We start from the raw sequence: 22740 nt of genomic DNA on the forward strand, positions 1-22740 counted from the left end.
ATCAAGGTTACATCTGAATACTATGTATTATGATGGTATTTTACTTTGTCACTTGCTGCTGCATGCATTTCTGCCTTTAAAAAACAACGGGAGTGTTTGAGGAAAGTATTAAAAAGTTACATGCATGTTACAAGAGGTTATGTATTGCTTGTATTTGAAATATGTAATTTGATATACTGTACAAGAGGTTTATGTAAGACGAGAGAAATAGTAGACAGAGAATCATGAAAAGTAGACAGAGAATCGTGAAAAGTAGACAGAGAATCATGAAAAGTAGACAGAAAATCATGAAAAGCAAACAGAGATTTGTGAACAGAAGTGATGTGAAGAGAGGAATAAAAAGGAGGTAGAAAAGTATGAGAGAGAAGAGAAAAAAAAGTGAGAGGAAGCCGACTTTGACAACAGACCCTTGTAAATGTGTTCGTCAGTATTGGGGAATGGCTATAATGGTAAAAGTTCCTCGAAAGACTATATCCTAAAGGGAGAGATAATGATCATCCAATAAAGTGATTTCATGACTGAAGTAAGGAAGTTATATGTCACGGTCATTTAATTTTGTTTTTGCCCTGACATAGTAGTTCTTTTTAATGGATGGAAAAAAAAGCAATAATGAAAGGAAAGGAGGAAAGAGTAGAATATGCAATTTTACTGTGATACATGTTCATTTACAAAGAAAATTTAATGGATAGATACAGGAACAGAATTATATAATCAATATTTACAGAAGGCAACAAAATGAACACATTTTAACAGTTGGCTGCATTGTATTCAAATATTATTTATTTCCTCTGTGTGTAATACAAAGAGCATGACAAAGTAAGACATTCATAAAAATATGTTCAGAAAAGAAAATGGAATCCTTGATAGATGTAGCTTAGGAGGCAGAATTGTCATTTTACAAGTCCTACTGGTAATATGCAGTGACTATAAGAAATGAAGAAAACAAATTTAAAAAAAAAAAAAAAAAATATGAGCAAAGTGCCCATTGGAAACCTTTGACTGCAAGAACCAGCAAATGTGCCATATAGTCTGGCAAATTGGTGGAATGAGCCCCCCCCCCCCCTTTTTTTTTGTTTTGTTAATGGTTCATTGACTCATTTACAAACAACAGTTGAATTTAATTGTATAAGTATTCTTTTCTCGTCTTAAAAACATAGAATAAGATTTCAGTTTAAAAACATAATCTAGGGAATTTGTCAGAATAAGGTTCTTCTGTACATCGTTTGATATATGATATTTATACTTTAAAAGCAATCAAGCTACTACTTGGTTTGTACTGAGAAGGGAATGGTTAAATATGTCTACAAATACTACAAAAGAAGCACTTCAGTGTCCCTTTGTAAATAGTTCTCACAAAGAAACACCGAGACCAGGAGAGAAACAAAGGAACATCCTGGTTACTTAAAGAGGCTCTTTGAACCTGGACACTTAAAGAGTCTCTTTGAATAGATGTGTTATAAAAGATAACTTAAAATGATCTGAATAGGACTTATTGAATACTGTTAATTCTTTCATCCTGATAGTGATACAATAACGTTCCTGGTGAAGTAAAAAATGGTTCAAAGGAATTTTTAGGGCTTCAATATTACACCATATCAAAGACACTGATAACATGTAGGGCCATGCATCTGATCTCAGATTTAACATTGTTAAACGATGCCTTTAAGGATGCTTTTTAATATAAAAACAATGTAAGTTAAATCTCTTACCAGGTATTCAAGATACAATGATGGGATATATACAGTACCTTCCCCCAAGGGGCACTAATCACTTGATACTTTTAGTAGCTCAGTTTTAGCCAAGCTATCCTGATAAATTGCTGAACCAAGAAATTAATTTACATAAATTGTCTCACAACCCAAATATCAACTGAGCTATGTTGTCAGATCAGCTCATGAAATTTTGCATGGATAATCAATACTAGTTACTCAAAAACATTTTATCACAATTCCATACGCCAAAGATATATAGCAAAATGGTGGGAAATAATGATGTGCCCCTATAACTGGAAACATATGAATAGTATACATGTACGGTACATGTTCCTAAGTCTCTCTTCTCTTTCCACTCCTTGTTCAATACTGAAATGTTGTAAAATACATATGAAATGTGACAATACATGTATATCAAAATTGCAACATGATTGAGAGTAATACGTTGCAATGTAGGATACAAGTAACTGGTGCCATACTTTCTAAACATGCCAATGTGCCGTGTCTTGATAAAACACATATATAGTGTATAGTCTTGCAAACATACCAACACAGGTTTCAATATGTTATAATGGAAACTCGATTAATACTTCATGTTGTACTAAAATACAACAATTTCATCTACTATCAAGAATAATGTTGATCTGATTAATAATGATTAAATCTGTTTGGCAATCAGTTTGCTTCAAATATAGTCATTATAACGCATCACATTAAAACTGTTATAAACAAATTAAAAGATGTCTTGATATGCTGTAAAAGAATTTCTGAGTTCTGTTCCTGATTTAAAACAATGATTGGATTTCTTGAATAAGCAATGAAGTCTAACTCTGAAGTAAACCATAATTCTGTCTGTTTACAGGACAAAGGGTATTTACCCTGTGTGAAATAATAAGAGTTAATGTCCTTCTTGCGTTGAGCACATGATACCAACGTCTGCCTTCAAAAAGGCCTTGACTGTCAGTAACGTTACCTGGCACTTGTGGCCTTCTTTAAGACAGCAGATGATTTTTTAATTCTCATTTCATGAATAGTCAATCATCCGTGAATGTACCTCCTGCAATCAAACAATCAATTAATCAATGAAACAATCAATCAGTCAATAAAGTAGTACTAATTCCCCCAGTGGAAGTCGTTATGACATAGTCCAACTTGTCAAGGATCCAGCCGTATATAAACAGAATCACCTGTCCATATGTCGCTAGCTATCATTACCTTTTGTTTACATGAACACTTACAATGTATCATTTACCCCCGTCATTTAGAACAATTTTGATACTCCACTTTACCTTGCACACTCTCCGCTCCACTGGCCAGGGGAATCATTACTAGCCAGCTGCCATTTCACATGTGCACAAATGCTTAACCAGTGACATTGACATCTTACCGGATACCCATTTATCACCTGGATGGAGAGGAGCAATGAAGGTCAAATTCCTTTGAACCCATGACCTCTGTATTCTTACAGGAAAATGTCCAACTCAATCTGATGTTTAAAAAGTGGTACATGGGACAAACGTATGCATCAAGTATAGTACTATCTCTCCACTTTTCCTAAAAACCTGACACAATGCAGTTTCATTGTATGTACACCATACCGGTACATAATTTTCCTGCATAAAATCCTAATCCTCTGACCAACATAAATTAACTGTGTATTCTGGAATGACTAACCAGTAAACCTTAAAGTGTTATACATATCATGATTTACCGGTACTAATAGTATTGTACATGTGAAGATTGAGTTCTTTCAGATGTGCATCTGCTCACTAGGATTGTCACTTTATGATACCATCACCAGGGGGGTGTTTCACAAAACTTGTCATCAGTGACAAATGACAGTTGTTGTTATAAGCTTCTGAAATCCTTGCTTCTGATTGGTTATCAGCAGATTTGTCACTGAAAAAAGGCTTTGTGAAACACCACCCAGGTCTCAAGCCTACACTTGGGCAATTATCTCTTTTACATTTAGGGTGCAGCATTTTGTACATATTCAAGGGATCATTTGTGGACTAAGTATCATCACAACAGAATACTAACATTGGCTTGACCGATAACAACCCTTACATCAAGGTCTTCTTTTGTCATCGTACAAACATCCTGATAGTCAGTTTACTCAATCTTAATAAACATATTTATTTTTGTGATGACAAAATTCATCCATAAAACTTCCAAAGCTGTGCAAATGTCATACCTCCATATATACCTTTACATTCAATCTTGAGCGCATCTTCAAAAATTCCTTGACCTTTACAATACACTGTAGTAAGTTCTGCATTAAGTCTTCCAAACAGATGACATATATACCATAAGCTAGCTTCTAGGTAGTAAAATAGATAGTTTTGCTTTACATACAAATGCCCCAGTACGATAAGACATGATAAAAAATACTGGTAGCTTTTTATTTGTTCACGATAAAATAGTTGTATCTGTCTTCAACAATAAGACAAGAAAAAAAATGAATGTAGGATCTCAGTCTGGTTCTATCTGTCTGGTTGCTGGACCTTGAAAACTCTTGCTGATGTATCTCCTGATGCGGTTACTATGGTGTTACCATCCCTGGTAGAATAGAAGAAACAGAGAGGATGGGAAAGAGGGGTAAATGTTAAGATATATAGATTTTTAACAAATGTATCTAGAGTATCTATGCCATATGAAAACATATATATAAAACAAAGGATATATAGAAAATAGAGCTAAATTTTTCAAAATTAGTATTTGTTAATGTGACCCAGAGAATCTTTCCATTCTAAAAACTTCCTTGGACATGATTTGTCTTCTTGTGCTCCTAATTTATCACATGTCACCTAAAGATAAATATAAGTTTATTCCTGTGGCATGAGTTGTACGTGTCAAACGTGCTTTCGAAAGCAATGAAGGAGGAATAAATGTTTTGGATAAATTGAGTAAATAGAGAGCACTCACCTGCTGATCGCAAGGTCCAGAATCTCTCCCTGGTGACCCATCCAGGATGCAACCTTCTCTGATGACCGACTGTCCCATAGCTTGACCATTCCATCCAGACCAGCTGTGAAGATCATTGGACTTTCAATGTCCCAGGCTAGTCTCACGATGCCCGCCTGCATGGAGGTAAAGTATGGTTAGAAAGGGGGTGGTAATAAAATGAAAGGGTAGCTTTAAATTACAGGTCACAATAGATAATGATAATCTTTATGACTTATCATACCAAATGTACTCTCTTTTCAACCCCATCACTCAAAACATTTTTTGAGTGATTGTAATGAATTAAATTTATAGGGTTGTGTGCGGTCTTATCCATGTCTCTTGGTTCCTGCCCCTCGTTTGTGTGCCAAGAGAAGATATATATATAGTTCACATCATATTAACCCATCGCCAAAGGAACCTGAGTGGTTGCCGTATCAACTGAAAGAAAAGTCAATGTTTAAAATGCTGATTCAAATCCTTACCCCGTGGTCACACTGATGCCTTTGCTTCTGTGTAGGGATATCCCAGATACTCAGCATGCCATTTAGGGAGCCCAAGGCAGCAAGGGGCTGACTGTAATAACAAGGAAACACAAAAAGATATACAAGTCGTATATGAAGTTGTAGCGGTACATAATAAGTAGTACACAGAGATATGGCAGTAGTACTAAATAATTGTAGAGTGCAGTGCATACATGTGTACATGCTGAGCTCAATATACCTCTAAATGCGGGCCTTACATTATCAAATGAACATAAATCCACACAGTACAGATTCACTTCACATATTTTTGTAAATTAATTCATGACACACAGCTATTCTTGCTCCACGCCTTTTTCAGGGTGAGAAAACAAGTACAGTGAAACCTGTCTATAAAGACCACAAAAGGGGGACAAGTAAAGTGGTCTGTATGTACAGATTCCTTTCGTACATGTTTCAATTAGAAACCATCTTCAAGGGAAACAAAAAATGTTGTCTTTGTAGACAGGTGGTCACTAAAGCAGGTTTGACTGTACCCAACTTTAATACAAACAAAAGGTCTGTTGAAACGTCATGCTATCTCTAAATCAGCTGTCTAGTACTTCATAGAGTGAACAAATGCTGTCAAGCTCTTTCTAACTTGATCCTCGTGTACTGCAGGACAAATTCCAAAAGTTCTCCCCATCTAAATGGTCAAGGATGATTTACCTGGGTGAAAAGCCCACTGATTCCACTGAGTTTGTTTCTCCAATGTCTTCTTTGATTGCACCACCAGAAAATGTGGCTAAAACCTGTAATTCCAAATCAAACAAAATGAAGTGAATATAGCATATCATTACATATCTGGAACAAAAGGTGTCGTTAAAGGCGATAGCTTTGTACAAGCAAAGATAGCAGCCTAAGAACCTACATTGATTTTCTTTTTCTTTTAACTAACAAGAATAAAATAGCCAAATGTACTAACATGATCGCATGTATTTAAATCTGTTTATGTTTCTTTATAAGACATCATACATATAACTTCTGGAAAATGTGTTGAGAAGACAAAGTCAGATAAAAGCTGTAAAATCCATGATTCTAAAAATGTACGTCCAAAAGCCAAGAATTTACACATCGCACATTTTTTGCTTGTTCTACAAAAGAAAATTAAAAGTCATACAAAAAAAATCTGCGGATTAACGGATTAAACTCATTTCTGTCTGCTTACCTTTCCTGTGTTACTACTGAGTAGCTTGGCTGTGCCATCCACTGAACCTGACAAAGCTACGATGTTGTCATGGTGACAGTCTAATGTTGTCACGTCTGCCGCATGTCCATTAATATCTAAACAAAAAGTGAGATGGTTTGATAAAAATCCGGTGAGTTGATTGAAACAAAATAAGTATTTAAGCATTTCCTTCACCGACATATGCCAAATATCTTGCCTGGTTCTTGAATTATGTACTGCAAATTGGTAGACAAAGAAGGTTTGACAGTTTCATGCAAAACTATGTTTAAAGATTTCAAAAATTGATGAATTATTTCAGAAAATGACAAGAGCTGGTGGATATTTGTTTTGATACTTAAGGGTTCTATTAATATATCATTTGCAATATTACGATAAAATTTTGGTCATCAATTCTTTCATTTATTTAAGCCAGTCAGTCCATAGAGAAATATTTATAAATTACACATATAGAAAAGATATGCAACGCTAAAGTTTGAGTCATGCAGAGGCTTGTACAACAATGTAAATTAAGAGTAGTATTCTTACCTTTGAAATGAAATACTGTGTTAGTTTGTTTCAAATCCCACATCTTGACAGATCCATCTTTATACCCTACACAGCATCTCTTTCCTGACATAAAGAAACAAAAAACATAGAAGAAAGTGAACAAGAGAGAAATTAACGAAAAGAGCAATAGGAAGGTATTTACAACAAAAAGATAAGTCAAAGAATAAGCTTGAATCTATTTCAAATTGTGCACTATATAGATCAAGAGATGAATTCACTACTGTCTGTTACATCATTTCCAGGTAAAAACATAAACAGGGGCTTTCAATTTTTGTTTTTAAGTTGCTAATAATTTTCTCATAATTCAGATGTCTAATTTAGAAGTGGATACAATCCTTCCCTATGAAAGAAGGCCTTTTTCATGAACCCCACAAATTATTTGCCTTTCTATACCCAGCAGAAATATACTACGAGTACACCCTAATTAATGATCCTCACCATACTACTTATTGTGAATGTGAGGACGAAATTTACATGGGGCGTAAAAGTCATTCAGTCGATGGTATAATCAGTATAATCAAAATCTATAAAATTTACTTCACAAAAAGTAGAAATTAGGCATCGTTTAACAATGTTAAATCTGAGATGCATGGCCCTACATGTTATTAGTGTCTGTGATATGGTGTAATATTGAGGCCCTAAGCTTCAAAATGATCAAGAAGTGCCTCAAAAAAGTAAAAATCTTTGAGTGACCGGTCTTGCCATACTCGTTTTCCCCAATAGACTGTAATGTTATGAAAACCGTTTTATTTCGATTTCCAATCATAAATATCTTGATAATCAGAAAGGCGATTGGCTTGGAAAAGTCATGGGGTTCCTGACTGACCTAAAGGTTTATTATTATCATTGCAGCATTAGCAAAATTTAGGATTTTGTTTCAGAATCTGAGACAGAGTTACCCAATCCCTTTAATAATAGTTGCTATATCAAAAGTTATATAAATGATAAATCAAAAGTTAATGTACCATCTGGGAAGATTTTTCCACACGTCAGATGAGATCCATGTCCTTGCATCATCTTGCAGTCACCAGATGGTATCTTCCACATCCAAACACTGCCCTCTACAGTGCCTCCAAGTAGAATGTTGGCACCAGTATGCCATGTCAACCACTGCAAGGAAATTATGAAGAGAAGGTATTCTTTAACAAAAGTTACAATGTGCTGATGGGATCAATTTGCACTGCTCATTCAATCCTTGTATTCAATTCAAGAACATGTATAAGGTTAATTTACTAAACGCACTTAAAAATAACATGATGTATCTGGCACCATTTAAATAAAATATATTATTAAAATATTATTGATACTAAAACTTATCAAAGTCATTGAATTCTTGACATGAATCACAAAATTCTTTTCATTTTGTTATAAAGACAAAATGTTGATAGTTTTCTCTCTGCTTAAGATGGATATCAAACATACCTCTAAATCTGAGCATTCGTAGGTCCAGATCTCATCCTTGTCTGCCAGCTTCCACACTTTAATAACACCGCTCATGTCACCCGTAGCAACCAGTTCTCCATCATAGCTGAAACAAACACATGTCACTGAGTCGTTGTGCCCTAGGATGGGAAAAAAACGAAGGAAATACCAAATCATCCAAATGGTTGTGGTAGGTAGGTTGAAGTGGTGTTTTTTTTTTTTACCTGACTGCTAAGAAAGCATAAATGCTTGTTAGTGAGCAACCTAGAGGACCGACAGCGTTAGGTCCTCTAAGGAGGATTAATGCCAAGTTACCAAAGGGCACTAGCGCATCGACTTGGTTACGAACCCGGGTCACCGGATTACGAGACCACTGCTCTACCAACTGAGCTATCGCGCCTCCATCGTGCAACATAAACTTCTCCTTAGATGTACAATATTTTTATACATATTTCATAGGAAGCATTTCTACACAACTCTGATACAGAGAGGGTGTGGAAGTGATAGGGCATTGCATAGGATTATCGTCAGGGAAAATTTGATATGTTCTCTATCATGCCCAATCATGGTTTGTAGTACATGTATGTGTCTACTGAGAATTAATGCAGACATGGCAAAAATAACAAACAAGACATTGTTTCCCTCAATAATCCTCAAAAGTGTGTTAGAAATAAGGTTAGGTATAGTGTTGGGTTGAAGTCAGGAATTACAAAGATCTTTAGATGATATATGATATATCCTCGTTATAGCTGTTGTCACAGATAGCGCTACATATTGTCAAAAGGCAGCCAGAGAAGTTCTTCAGCCTTTATTGTCAAGAAGTATTCATGTGCCATGTCTGGCTCATATCATTAATCTTGGTGCTGAAGCATTTCAGCATTACCCAGAATTCAGCAGGATTGACCCTTTCATCAAGATGGTGAAGTCGGCATTCTTCAAGAAGCCAGCACGCAATAACAGGTACCTCAAATTTGTCAGAGAATATCTACCAGCTGACCAGTGCAAGTTGCCCCCTGTCCCTGTTTCCACGCGATGGAATTCATGGTATAACTCGGTTAAATATCATTCACAGCATCTTCATGTCTATGAAGTCTTCTTCAGCCAGGAGCAAAGTAAAGGTGTGGCTGTTAAAACCATACTAGAGATGCTACAAAACAAGGACATCTACACTGAACTGAAACTCTACATGAGTTTAACACAGTGCCCGCCTCTCAACAGCACTCACCAGGATAGAGGCCACAACGAGGCCTGCACCGTTTACAATGTTCTCCAAGATGTCAGAGGATTCCTTGCTGCTGAGAGGACGTCATTTGGTGAAACTGACAAGCTGCTGCAAGAAAAACCTGCAGCAGAGAGAGGGAAGCTTTCTAAGACCTTTAACAAAGTGTTCAAGGCAGCAGCACACAAGATCAACAAGCATCTCGACCAACATCCAGCTATGCCTTTCTACAAGGCTGCTCCGATTTTCGATCCGAGACAGCTCGGGTCTATTTTCACTAAACATAGATGACTACCAGCACATCATACCTGGTTTGACTACAGAGGCTCTACAGGCCTGGCTAATGTACACCAACCTAAACCCATCAGAAATCCCTAACCCTCTTGATCTTGCCCATTTCTGGGAGTCGATGTCTCACAGGTACCCCGATCTTGCTATGGATGCCATGTGGATGCCGGAGTCAAGTGTTGACATGGAACGTAGCTTTTTACAGTACAAACATATCCTTAATGACAAAAGAGAGAGCTTAACAACTGAAAACACAAAAATGATGACCACGCTGTATTACAACGGTGATGTTGAAAGGTCAGAGCTGTGACAAAACTGAACTGTGACAAAACTGCACTGTGACAAAACTGCACAAATGAGAAAACAGAATTATGGTAAAATTAGGTGCACAAGTCCTTAATGTTTTGTTTCAGTTTTTTATCACCAGTTATAGTGCATTATGTATATGTATATGTAACATTTTTTTCTCCTTTTAAATTTCCATCTGAAATGCACCAAAAGAATTCAACATTTTACTTTGGAAAAAAAAAAATTCATCTGAAAGTGGTAAGAATAAAAACATGCAATGTGTGAAATGCATGTTAAATATAATCTACCCCCCCCCCAATGTATCTATTATTTGTTTGTTTGCCATGTAAGATTCCTTTTTGATCCGGTCATGATTGTGAAATGCAAGTCGAATACCTGAATTTCAACTGACTCTTTAATGTTAGAACCTTTAATAGAACATTTGTACTCTACAAGTTCATGTTTGTATGCAAATCTTATGTTAACAGAATTTTAGTTTTTTCATGTGTACAAAGTAAATGGCAAATTGGAATTTACGTTTTTCAGCCCATCTGAAACGGAATTCCAAATTTTCTGAAAAGGAAAAAGCCATTTTTTAAAACAGAAAATCAGTGTCCCTATATATCATCCTTGTTGTCCTACTACGTGTCATGACTGACCCTTTGTGACCCTATTGATGATGACGTTCCAATCAATTCTATCCTGGGCACATTGATTAGCTGCGTAGATGTTCATGCCAGTAATCTCTTTTATTCCGTCAGCCCATCAAACCTTTTTGCCTACCACGTTTTTGTTGACCTTCAACAAGACTTTGGGGAATGATCCTCTCAAAATTGTCACCTCCTCTCCTAGAAATGTGTCCAAAATACTGTAACTTGTTCTTATCTATTTTCTGGCATAGGGTGCCCTTCGCTCCAATTTGGTTCTTGACAAAGTCATTTGATCTATATCATACAATAGTATATAATCCATGCCAAACTGACTCTTAAAAGTTCTAGAAAATAATTTGATAGTTGATAGATCTTGTCTCACCTGTGCATTCTAAAACTGACTCTCCTGTGGTCGTATTCCAGATATAGGCCTTGTCATCCTCCCCTCCAGTGACAGCCAAACATCCACCAGCAGGATGGATGTCACAGCAGAACACAGCACCTAATAAGAAGAAAAATTAACAATAACATTAAGTAATAAATAAGTAAAACATAATACAATGAGTAATAATAATAATAGTTCGTTTTTATATAGCGCTTTTCAGGACCGCAGGCCCTCTCAAAGCGCTTTACAGATATATATTATTATCCAGGTCATCGGATTCAGGCTTAACTGCACACAATGTATGCACATTCTCCATTCCTTGGGGAGCATTCCAGCCAGGCATCATTTTACAAGCGCATACTACCGGGTACCCATTTAACACCTTAGTTGGAGAGTGGCGAATGTAGATTGATGTCTTGCCAAAAGACATAAGTGCTGCGGCGGAACTTGAACCGCGGACCTTGTGATCCACAGTCCAGTGACAAATCCACTCGACCCAAGTTCATAGCGTGGGGTTGCATATTCAGACCCCTACCAAAATCACAGATGTCACATTTGCCCTTGATTGTACAAAAAAAGTATGCATAAAGTAGAATGAGCTGCCATCAATATTTTCCATCTATAATATTGTCAACAACTCAACTAACCTTTTGAAAGATTCATAAGATAGTACATTTAATCTTGTTACATTCACTGTTTTAAAATGATCTGTCTGAATAACCCATCTGTTTGTGCACAACACGGTTATAGTAACAAGTAATGTCCTACTATATTATTGTTTAAACATACCTTGACCATTAAAAGGTGTGCTCTCTCTCTCTCTCTCTCTCTCTCTCTCTAAAAACAACAACAATTCATTGGATGTCTTTCTAAAATTCTAAAGGAAACCTTATCTCCTCTAGTGGAATATTATAAAAAATCAAAGGAACTCATTGACAGATCATCAGAAAATCTAATACATGCATCTTTTGATACGAGTAGTACACTGTAGGACCACATTCAACGAGATGATTTTTGTTTAAAGCCCATCTGTACTAGTTTACATGAGGGATAAGACCACACTGCAAAGTCACCGACAGGTGGTTATCTCATCAAATCAGCTCTCACTTTAATTAACATAAGAAAAAGAGGATCATGGGGGACCATTGGTCACCGATTAGGCATTGTTTGCTATATAGAGGGCGCAAGTAGTGCAGTAGGCCTTCAAATAAGCACTTGTACTTTCTCACCAGAATGGGTATCAAAGCAAGTGACAGCATCGTCCCTGGGAGCTGCAGCTGCAGCTGCCATGGCTCCTTCTTCATCTATTCCTCTCCCTTCGTCACCATCATCTGCCTCCTCATCCTGCTCGTCGTATTCATAGAAATCCATATCACCCATGTCATTGACCAGGTCATCTATAAACAGGATTAATGCATAGAATAGCTATTAGTTAATATTAAATTTTCTGTAAATCTTAGAATAATTCCCCACCTAGAATTTTGGTGGGTAGCGTTGTCTGCAATGGTATTGTTATTCTAAGATCACATTTGTAATACTGTCTGAAAATGACACTCAATAAAATCTGACAATTTACTTCATTCAACTCTTTCAATCCAAAGCAGTACCTTCAATAAAACATGTAGATTCAATTTAAGATAATTTGAAGCAGTTAAATTTAGCTCAAATCTAATGACAGTAGGCAGACACTCAAATAGACATGTATACAACATCTAAACAGTATGTAGAACATAACATAACACAACCATATGAAGTTACCTGCAGGCATGTCGTTATCATCATCATAGAGCTCAATCCCTTCATCCGGATCAGAATCCTGCCTATCGTTTCCGTTCGGATCCATCTTGTAACAGCTAGCTCTGACAAGAATGAACAGAAGACAAGACCATACCACTCTATTACTTTATAGTAAATTTCATGTGAAGATATATCCAACATAATCCACAACTAATTTTAATCATTCATTTGTATTTTAAAGAATTTTAGCTGAGAACTAAACTGCAAACTTATGCAAGTATAGGACAGTTAATTAAACATTCCATATTTTTCTTTTCAGTAGAGGTGTGTGGCCAATATGAGAGTCTACTTCCTATTTGAGAGACCCTCTCTAATGTTAGAGGCTTTTGTCAAGGTTTTAGTAGCCCATTTGGGAGACGTCTCCCATTACGGCATTAGGGATACCAATTTCCTTTATTTACATTTGCCGCAAATCGATTATCTTGGCTCAAAATATATATTTAAAACGTGATAAGCAGATTCCTCATGAAAAATTAACCCTTTTGTCCGTCTAGACCCTACTTCAAAAATTCATCATCTACTTTTGTTTTCACAACAGCTTTTATTATGATCCCCACCATGACACACACATCTGATGGCAATGGACTCCTGACCATGGAGAGACAAACACAATCTTTTTTTGTAGTTGTTGTTTCTTACTTTTTGTTGGCTAAATGATAAATCTCCAATCATTATTGTGAACAGTAGGGGCACTGGTCCGAGAATAAGGATTGTCTTCATAAATGAAGAGATCGTCTTTGTAAACGCGGACCAATACGTCCTCAAAAACAAGGATCGTCTGCAAAAAAACAGATGTTCCATATTTTTGATCGGCACATTGGCAATGCAAAAAAAGGATTCCGAGAGTATTTTCTTGATGCATTTTACATTGACTTTGTACAGAGACCTTCACATTATGAGCAACAAATCCTTGGGAAGGCGGACAACCCATAAAAGTAGACGGTCAACTAGGGTTATTTTCCCCTGGGGAATCCAAATTTGGCATTGCCAGCGGGCGGTTTAGTAACCCGAAACCCGCAGAGCGCCGATGAAATAAAAACGTCCGCGAAAATGCAGACGATGCTTGTTTATGAGGACGCTTTTAGTCCGCGTTTATGAGTAGGGTGTCTGATCGCGCACCCGATGTTGTGTGCTAAAATTCTTCCCATAGAGATTACACGCATCCCTATGCAGCCTACGTGCATTGCGTGACCATGCAAAAAAAGTCAATTTTTTTTTTTCAAATCGAGATTCAAACCTTTATCTGTTGTGATCCTGAAGGTGATAATCAATGAATGAGGTGTCATATGAAAGAGCAGGAGAATTCCAATATTTCCAAAGGGGCGTAGCCCCCGAAATTATAAAAATATCTTGGTCAAAACAGCAATTTAAACATTGTGTCCTGGCTAACTCTGAGGATTGTCACTTTTGAGATATGACGCCCCGATCGATAAGTAGTCCCAGTCCTAAGGAACAATTCTATGTGATTATATTTTCGCTAGCCCCCAGGGATCACAACTGATAACAGTTTAAAAATACCCTTCTCGCTATTTGGTGGATCAGCTAATTAGGGGGCGTGCGCTCCGCTCAGTCCAAACCATGGTTACATCGCGTAACATCTCCGCGCACGAACGAAACCCCAAATTCAATTACACGTTATAATGACTGAAATTATGGTTGGCAATTCCCTCGATAAACCCGGAAGTGAATACACGTTATAGTCAATGGCAATATCGCGAAGACAACGTGCGTTGTCTCCGCGATATTGCCATTGACTACAACGTGTATTCACTTCCGGGTTCTACGGCGGGAATTGCCAACCATACTAGTCAATGGCACATATCGCGGAGACAGCGTGGCTCAAGCTGCAAGTCGCGCATTGGCTTAGCAACATGCGTACTATATGCATACGCTTGCATATATTTAGCAAAACAACATCACTCTGCGTGGACGTCTTTTTGGTCGATTTTGACCAAAATGATATGAATATACCAGCGTTTTGGAGGGGCTGTAACTTTTGATAGAAACATCGGTGAGACTTGAAATTTGAAATGTATTATTCTGATAACATTTTTTATTCAAATATCAAACAAAAATGGTGAAAAACGATTCCAAATTGAAAATTGAAAAATCGTTCAGACACCCTTTTATGAGGATATCTTTGTTTACGAGGACAATCCTCATTCTCGGACCAGCGCCCCTACTGATGAATATGATAAGAGTCTCCCAAATAGGCGTCATGCACCTTTCTAGTTTTTGTTTTGTCCTTAGTTAGAATCTACTTTAGTTTTGGCTTTGCTCTTGTAGTGATTTTTTTATTTGTCAATTTGTGTTTGTGTCTTGTTTGTTTGATGTCTTTCTCTGGACAGCGTTTCTCGAAACCGTCATAACTACAAGTTCACCGACATCCCATTGAAACGTGTGTTAAACTTAATACACGCATTTAAATGGGATGTCGGTGAACTTGTAGTTATGACGGTTTTGAGAAACGCTGCCCTGATGTTTAAACTTTGTTGTTGTTGTTGTTCATGTTGCTGATGTTTTTTGTTTTTTGTTTCAATCAATGTTTAGACCCTAATTGTTGATTTAAAATTGATCTCGTCAGTTTCAGTGTAGCTGTGTGCAAGCACACATGACACACACCCTTTCCATGTGCAGTAGTCCTCCACCTCGTACACATTCAGGCTAGTATGGCGCTTCGCGCGATGCAGCTGGTATGATCCAAAGCCAGCACACGAGGACGAACACGAACTAACACAAAAATAAACACATGGGGCAATAGTAATTAATTTAACGATTAGTAATCCACTTCAATTGGTAATACAAGTTGATAATGTTGATCAAATATGACAAATGAAAGAAAATTGTGATTCAGCTCACCAATTGATATTCTGTACAGATATTTGGTTTGTTTATAGGAGCGGTAGAAAGCAAAATCACATGTAAATTAGCACTGTGTCGCAAACATGACTGAAACTTTCGGCTGGATAAATCATTGTATAGTATATATATTAATTGTATGGTATAATATAATGTATTTTTAAATTTTTCTGCTTTTTAAATTTCTTGTAATTATCTATATTGAATGCGTGCCTTCAACTAGAAGCTAGATCTAGTTTCATCACAAATCGATTACTATCATTTAAATTAAGTTTGATTTTGTGTACATAGTCTATGCAGGATGAGTTCAAATTTCGCGTAAAAAGGTACAATGATTTGTTTAACTTGATAAAAGTGGTTAACCTTTCTATGAAAAACAAATTTCAAGAAAAAAGGTTCTATTTCCCGGGCTTTAAATGTTTATAGGCCTACATCATCTGTATGTGTTTTTTTTTTAAATTCCTTCCAAAAATGCTTTTTGTGCATGTACGTGTATATTCTTTCTCTTCTCTTCCCTCATGTCTGCTATTATCCCTTCTTTTCTATTTTCTGAGCGCATAGGGAATTAACATTATTTTTGTGATATGCGCTGTATAAGAATGGTTTATTATTATTATTATTATTACTTGATTAGCCAAACATAGAATTATATTTTAGAAACATATTTTAGATGGTTCTGTGCAGAAAAAGTAGTTCATATAATTATCTTCTGAACATGTTCTTGACAATATATAAAAATTGTGGGTCATTTTCATTTTCAACTCCGCTAATGTTTACTTTAAAGGGCAAGGCCACTCCAAATATAATTTACTTCCAAAAGCCTGAAAGCAGAAAAATCCGACAAACCAATCAAAACAAGTTTGAGCAAAATCGGATAATAAATAAGAAAGCTATGAATTTTGAATAACATTGAAAACTTTGAAAATCACAAGACGTATAGGCCTATTGGCAACTCACTCAGGATCTCTGTGACGTCATTGCCTCACTATCCACTAATTGTTCTCTTTATATTGATAACAAAAAATTCAAATTTTCCCCCTACTTAAAAATCTCATTTCCTCACACCAGCATCCAAGTTACATTAAAAGTAATATGTTTTTGTGTGGATGCATTAATATAGTTTTTTTTTTATCTCAGTTATATCATGGAAAATGTGAATTTTATTAACTATTTATATAAAAATCAATGATTATGAATAAATAATATTCAGAAAATAGTATAAATTCTTCAAAGTTCATAAAAGATTTTGTGAAATGCGATGCACGCAACTCAAATCATATAAACTGGGCAAAGGCATGGGGAGAAAATATATAAAGATTATAATTCACCCAGAAAAATGTACTGTGTTGAAAATTGGCAGGTCCCCCCAAGTTATGATTATCGCATGAAGAATGGCAATAAAACCATAATCCTGAAAGAATCTTAAGTGGAAAGAGATCTTGCACACCTTGACATAACAGGAAATTCTTTTTCTCGAATAGAGTAGTGGACACACGGAATAGCTTATTTGAAGATTTGAAGGAGTGTTCATAATGCCCCATCCGTACATGCCTTCACAAACAAACTGGATAGCTATTGGGAAAAATCACCTTCAGTATAATGACCCTGAAAGTAACTAGCAGCAGAATGCAGAACTATTCCACCCTCCACACACACACACCTCAACAAAAAATCACAGCAAACTGAAGTATTGATGTAAAGGAATTCAATCGATCGATGAACAGGCCCTGTCTGACCAACATCGATGGATTAAAGTAAAGTAAGTAATTAAGTAAGGGAAACATTTCTTCAATTTTGCGTATTCGAGCTCAAATAATAATTGATTAATACCAACTGTACTATTTAACAGAATCGAGTCTGTCCAGCTACCATTTGTAATCACGTGCTCCACTTTGAAAATTGTACTGTAGAATTTGTTAATCTAATACGACTGTTTTTCCATAATATCTCCTCTTCCATGAATGATAATCATGCCATTCATGTGCAAATTGAAATGCTAAATATCTACAATTTACACGTTCAAACTCAACGTTTGGGGCCTTCCTGTTAGACTGGAAAACTAATTGTTAGTTTATTCTTGAAATGTAATTTGGGTATCAGGCCTCGTACTGCTTTTTCCCCTCTAGATATAAGTTGAGTTTTAAGTTGGAGAGTAATTCGCTGTAAAAAAATCGAATGACCGAGATTTATGTTTGATTGATTGATTGATTGATTGATAGATCCAATTTTATTTCAAATTCAGTTAAAAGCAAAAACAGGTTATAAACATTTACAATGTACATATAAAAATCAACTTAAATATGTGAAACATTTGACCTTTATTTATTACATTTCATTCATCTAGTTTTCTCAATTTGATAGTTGTATTCTTTTTCCTTATAATTGTTAATGCGTATTTTTCGTTACCTATGTTTAATTATTGTATATACCATGTATATTTTACCTTTATATGTATGTTTTGAATTCATGTTATTATTGTACATGTTTTTTATGTGAATGCAGGGCTCTCTGGGAGAGCAGGTTCAAAAATGAACTTGAATGAGACGACCCTGTTAAAATAAAACTTTAACAAAAATTAAAAAAACAAAACAAACAAACAAACAAACATGTGGCTTAACAAGTTGATCATACCCGTTACAAAAAATGAACAACATTAAATAAATTTCAGGTACTGACGGTTCCATACTAAATTGCATTTTCTTAAACTGAAACACACTGGGACAGTAAATGGCGCTTGTATTTTTATGTTTGCCTTTTTATTTTGTTACGGATCCTGAGAATTGATAATGGTAGCTGATTAATGCGTACATATCGTATCTTTTATTTTTGCTTTGTACTATCGAAGACACCGTAAGTCATTTCAATTTTAACCTTAAAAAGAGGGATTGTTTCAGTTTACTCATTTGAACTGCATTCTGGGAAGTGTACAGCTTTATTTTGTTATACTTAATATTTCTAAACTCTCTCTCTCAACACACCTGGCCCCAAAGTAAACATTTTGCAATTAAAAAAATGTATTGATTCTCCCTTCCAATTACATAAAAAAATCGTACCTCAGCTCTCCGTAGCTAAGGATAATCTTGATAAATTATAAATGTCGTCTGCTACGGCGTTTATGATGCTTGTGCTCCTGTTTAGTTATATGTCTTGCGGCCCATGGGATCGCTGATCTCCGAAAAAGCGGAGGAAGAACAAGAAGAAGAAGATGCTGATAACCGGAAGTCGTAATTGTGTAATGTCAATGCACTGGAATTAAAAATAAGCTTCCTATGCGAAACGAGCACAAAATATACTTCATAGTTGATTTTTTTTCTCTCTGATATTTTGCAACAAGAGAGTAGCTATGGTTCTTAGTAAATCAGCCAAAATCATGCTGAGTTGGTGAGTCGAACTTTAAGAAACATTTGCTGTGGAGTGTAACTGTAGCCGTGGGCCCCATGTATTGTGGCCTGTGTTATGATGAGTCTAGCTATATCTATGAAACTATATGAAACTGTACTTTACATGTCACATGGATGCAATCAGAGTAAACTAGTAGATTCTAGGTCAATTACTAATACTACTTTTTACTAGCATAGCATGTGTTATTTGTTGTGGATATTTCATTTAGATTTATGGTTAGACTGCATGCATTGACATGTAGACCTAAGTATAGATCTAGACAGCAATAACCATCTGAATTCTGATTTGGGTCATTTCTTTAATAAAACTGACATTTGTTGTCATTCCCCAATACAGATGGCAACCCAGAGATCTCGTACCGTGCGGGTAAATTAGAGCCACAGCGGAACAGCTTTTCGTTTCCGACATTTCTCCCCCGATTTTCTTTATTTAGATCTAATTTTCTGATTTCTAAATCAGATGTAAATTAGGTCGGTATGTCATTTGTCCTAATTACAGTTTTCAAAATTTGATAACTTAATATTAAATAAATAATTTACGGACTTACTTATATGAATTATCCAATTTGTACCTCAGAACCGCGAAGCAGTACGTTCATGCATTCGAAATATTACCCGGCGGCCGATATATTTCCGGGTCCACCTACCAAAACATAGCCAATGGCCAATCAGAGCACTCGTTTCGTGGGAGTTCGTTGGTCAAGCCGGGCCGACTCGTATGTAGCTACGGTAGCTATTGGACGTTCGAAAAGAAAAAATTAATATTCATCAACTAAAACCAAGACGGATAATGTTGACGACGAGACTTTCTCGGATTAATCATTAATTTAGGATCTAAATGAGCAAGCTATCGTAAGTCAAATAAGCTATATATATGTTATTTTTAATTAGACTCTAATTATTGTCATATTGCAGCATGTGTGAGGATGTAAAGAGTGAAAATCTCGTAGCATATCTCATTCATCGCGGTCCTGCCGAACCGAACCATTGGTTCCATACAGTCCCGATAGGACAATCTTCAGTCTCTATAATCGGAGGTCTAGTGGAGCCAGACGTAGTCTCAGTGGAACAACCGACGATTAGAGAGACTGAAGTTTTCGGTCTATGACATGTACTACTTTGTAAGAGTGCTGGTAGTGGATTAGGCTGGGTCTAAAAGTAAAACTCTGGCATTGGCACTATGTCTTGCTGGTGTGATTAATGTTATATTTTCATGTTGACTACATATCGCTAGTTTGAAGATGGTAATTTGCCTTTTGGCCGCTAGTCTTGTTAGTATGAATGACTTGCCCAGCCCAGGGGCAGGGCCATATATTCTTTAGCATTTTTTTAAATTAATTCATTTTGTATTGGGGTGGGAGGGGCAATTAGTATGGTAGTCTGGGTATATATGTTCCCACATAGAAATTACATTACCAATTTATATTGTAAAATTTGTGAAACTAGACCTACAACAATATTTCTTTTCATAAATAATAAAACAGCTTTTTACAAATCTACAATAATATATGTCTTGTAAAAAATATAAAAAATTGTGATTATCTTTGGTTTGATTTCACCCACAGGGTCGGTATCATGGTGGTAGGAGTTTCTTCATTCGCCTACGCCAAGATCAGTGTGGACAAGAATCGGTATGAGATCTTGAAGAGCAAGAACAGAATGAAGAAGTTAAATGAAGAAATTCCAGATGGAGAGCATGTGAGATACGCAAACATCAGAAAATGAAGAGTTGCTCGCGTCTTTTGTCAGCATCTACTTTAAGAGACAGCATTAACTTGATGAATAGTGGATGGTGGATTATATAAGGCTGCAGTATGATAGAACTTCAAAGATTTCGGATAATTTTTTTCCTTTTAACTCTCTGAGATGCAACATTGACTTTTGATGTCTGTGACATTTTTTTATGGTAATGTTTAGAGACATATACACAGGAGGATGACGACTTCAACCAGTATTCTAGGGATGCTGGTTTTCTCTACCTGATTGGGATGGCATGTATAGTGATTTTAAGTCAATTATATATTCTTCTTTTACATTAGATTTTTTCATTTCTTGATCTATACACGGTGCATTTGTTTTGTACGTAACCATCCACTCAAATCAAAGAGAAATATGTGAATACATCATCTGTCAGATGTGGCTATCAGTTTGTTGTTACAATCTACTACAATAGGAATGTTGTCGAGTAGGCATCACAGATTGAGAGGGATAATAATATGATCGTCTAGCTCCATATATTCAGAAAGCATCAACCATTTCATGAGATTTGGAAGGTAGGAGATTGTTTAAATCCAATAGCACAGATTGCAAGAGGGCAGTGAACAACCTGTAACAATGATATGTATTGAGATTCAGAACTTTTAAATGTTTTGATAACATTTTCATGAAAATGCATTTGCTTGTTGCTCATGATTTGACTTCCAAACAGTTTTAAGGTTGTAATTCACATACTAGGTTTCCAAGATGTACCTCACTCATAGAGAGAAACGTGAGAGTGTATGCCAACCTAAAAAGTCATTCAGGATCAGTCCACTGTTTGAGTGTCACAAATATGATTGTAAGTGCTGCACTCTTAACTCCTTAGTTTTCTGCTTCCAAAGATGCTGATGAAGGTAGTATAAGTTTTCCATCTACATGTACCGTCATGTAATGACCTTTTGTGATGTGATAACATACATGTTATCCTACTTTGAGGCTGGCATTGTCTCAATTTAGCCTCGAACATGGAATTCCTTGAGTAGTTATAATTTCTGAAAGTTATATTGCATACATCTACATGTATCTCCATATAATCCTCAAACTCCATCCATTTTCATACTGTCACATCATTTTTTAGGGATAAGAACTATTTTGACCTGCAAAGTGTAAAGTGTAAACAAAATGACATCATTGCTAAGTGTTATGCTCTCATCAACTCTCACATTTTTGTGAATACTTGTTAGGATTTTATAAATTTTCATAGTTTATTAGAGTACTGTGTCCTCTAAATCATGCGCTCATGTGAAGAACTACACTTTCCAACATTTGCATTTTAGATATTTGCTTTGAATTTTTTCCAGATTACATGTATGTATGTGCAGTTTATCAGTTTCAAAATTTGTGTTGATAATGATTTAGAAAAATGGGAATCTTGATTTCATGCAGTTGAAATATGTTATCATGCTTCTATCCTACAAATTAATTTATGCCAATTGCAATTCAATTGTTAATTACTTTTTAAGAAAATGCAAATGTTTTCTGAATGTTTTCTAAACGAGTTTGTAGAAATCGTTATCAACAGTTTGTGAATACATATAATTCTTATATAAACTTCTATTCTGATTTCTATACAATTGTGTAATAGGATTGTTTGATTCGAGTATTGTGAAAGGGTAAAGGGTACTCAAAGAAGGGTACTTCTAGTCATAAGCATGTCTTTTAAATATCCTCACAATTAGTATTACCATAAGAACTATCTTGAGAAGCATCTCTTTCCTCACAAGCAGTTACAAAATTATCCGTTTTGGTAGGATTTTATGGA

At 35.9% G+C, this 22740-nt stretch overlaps 1 protein-coding gene and 1 long non-coding RNA gene across 2 annotated transcripts; one reads left to right on the top strand and one right to left on the bottom strand.

Annotated features, from left to right (window-relative positions):
- Positions 1-754: 754 nt before the first annotated feature.
- On the bottom strand, positions 755-15934 carry LOC586582 (angio-associated migratory cell protein). Its single transcript, XM_030974680.1, has 12 exons — positions 15820-15934; positions 12922-13022; positions 12393-12560; positions 11161-11280; positions 8334-8473; positions 7877-8021; positions 6891-6974; positions 6345-6460; positions 5846-5928; positions 5141-5231; positions 4638-4792; positions 755-4271 (listed from the first exon to the last, which is right to left on the bottom strand). Exons 2-12 carry the CDS (start codon positions 13004-13006, stop codon positions 4196-4198), a joined length of 1263 nt encoding a protein of 420 aa, XP_030830540.1. The 5' UTR covers positions 13007-13022; positions 15820-15934; the 3' UTR covers positions 755-4195.
- Positions 15935-19045: 3111 nt separating this feature from the next.
- Positions 19046-22549, top strand: LOC115920034. Its single transcript, XR_004062133.1, has 2 exons — positions 19046-19200; positions 20786-22549. It is a non-coding gene; the product is annotated as an uncharacterized LOC115920034 (long non-coding RNA).
- The last annotated feature ends 191 nt before the right edge of the window (positions 22550-22740 follow it).

The sequence above is a fragment of the Strongylocentrotus purpuratus genome, unplaced genomic scaffold (assembly GCF_000002235.5).
Source record: "Strongylocentrotus purpuratus isolate Spur 01 unplaced genomic scaffold, Spur_5.0 spur5_scaffold_7, whole genome shotgun sequence".
Classification (NCBI taxonomy): domain Eukaryota; kingdom Metazoa; phylum Echinodermata; class Echinoidea; order Camarodonta; family Strongylocentrotidae; genus Strongylocentrotus; species Strongylocentrotus purpuratus.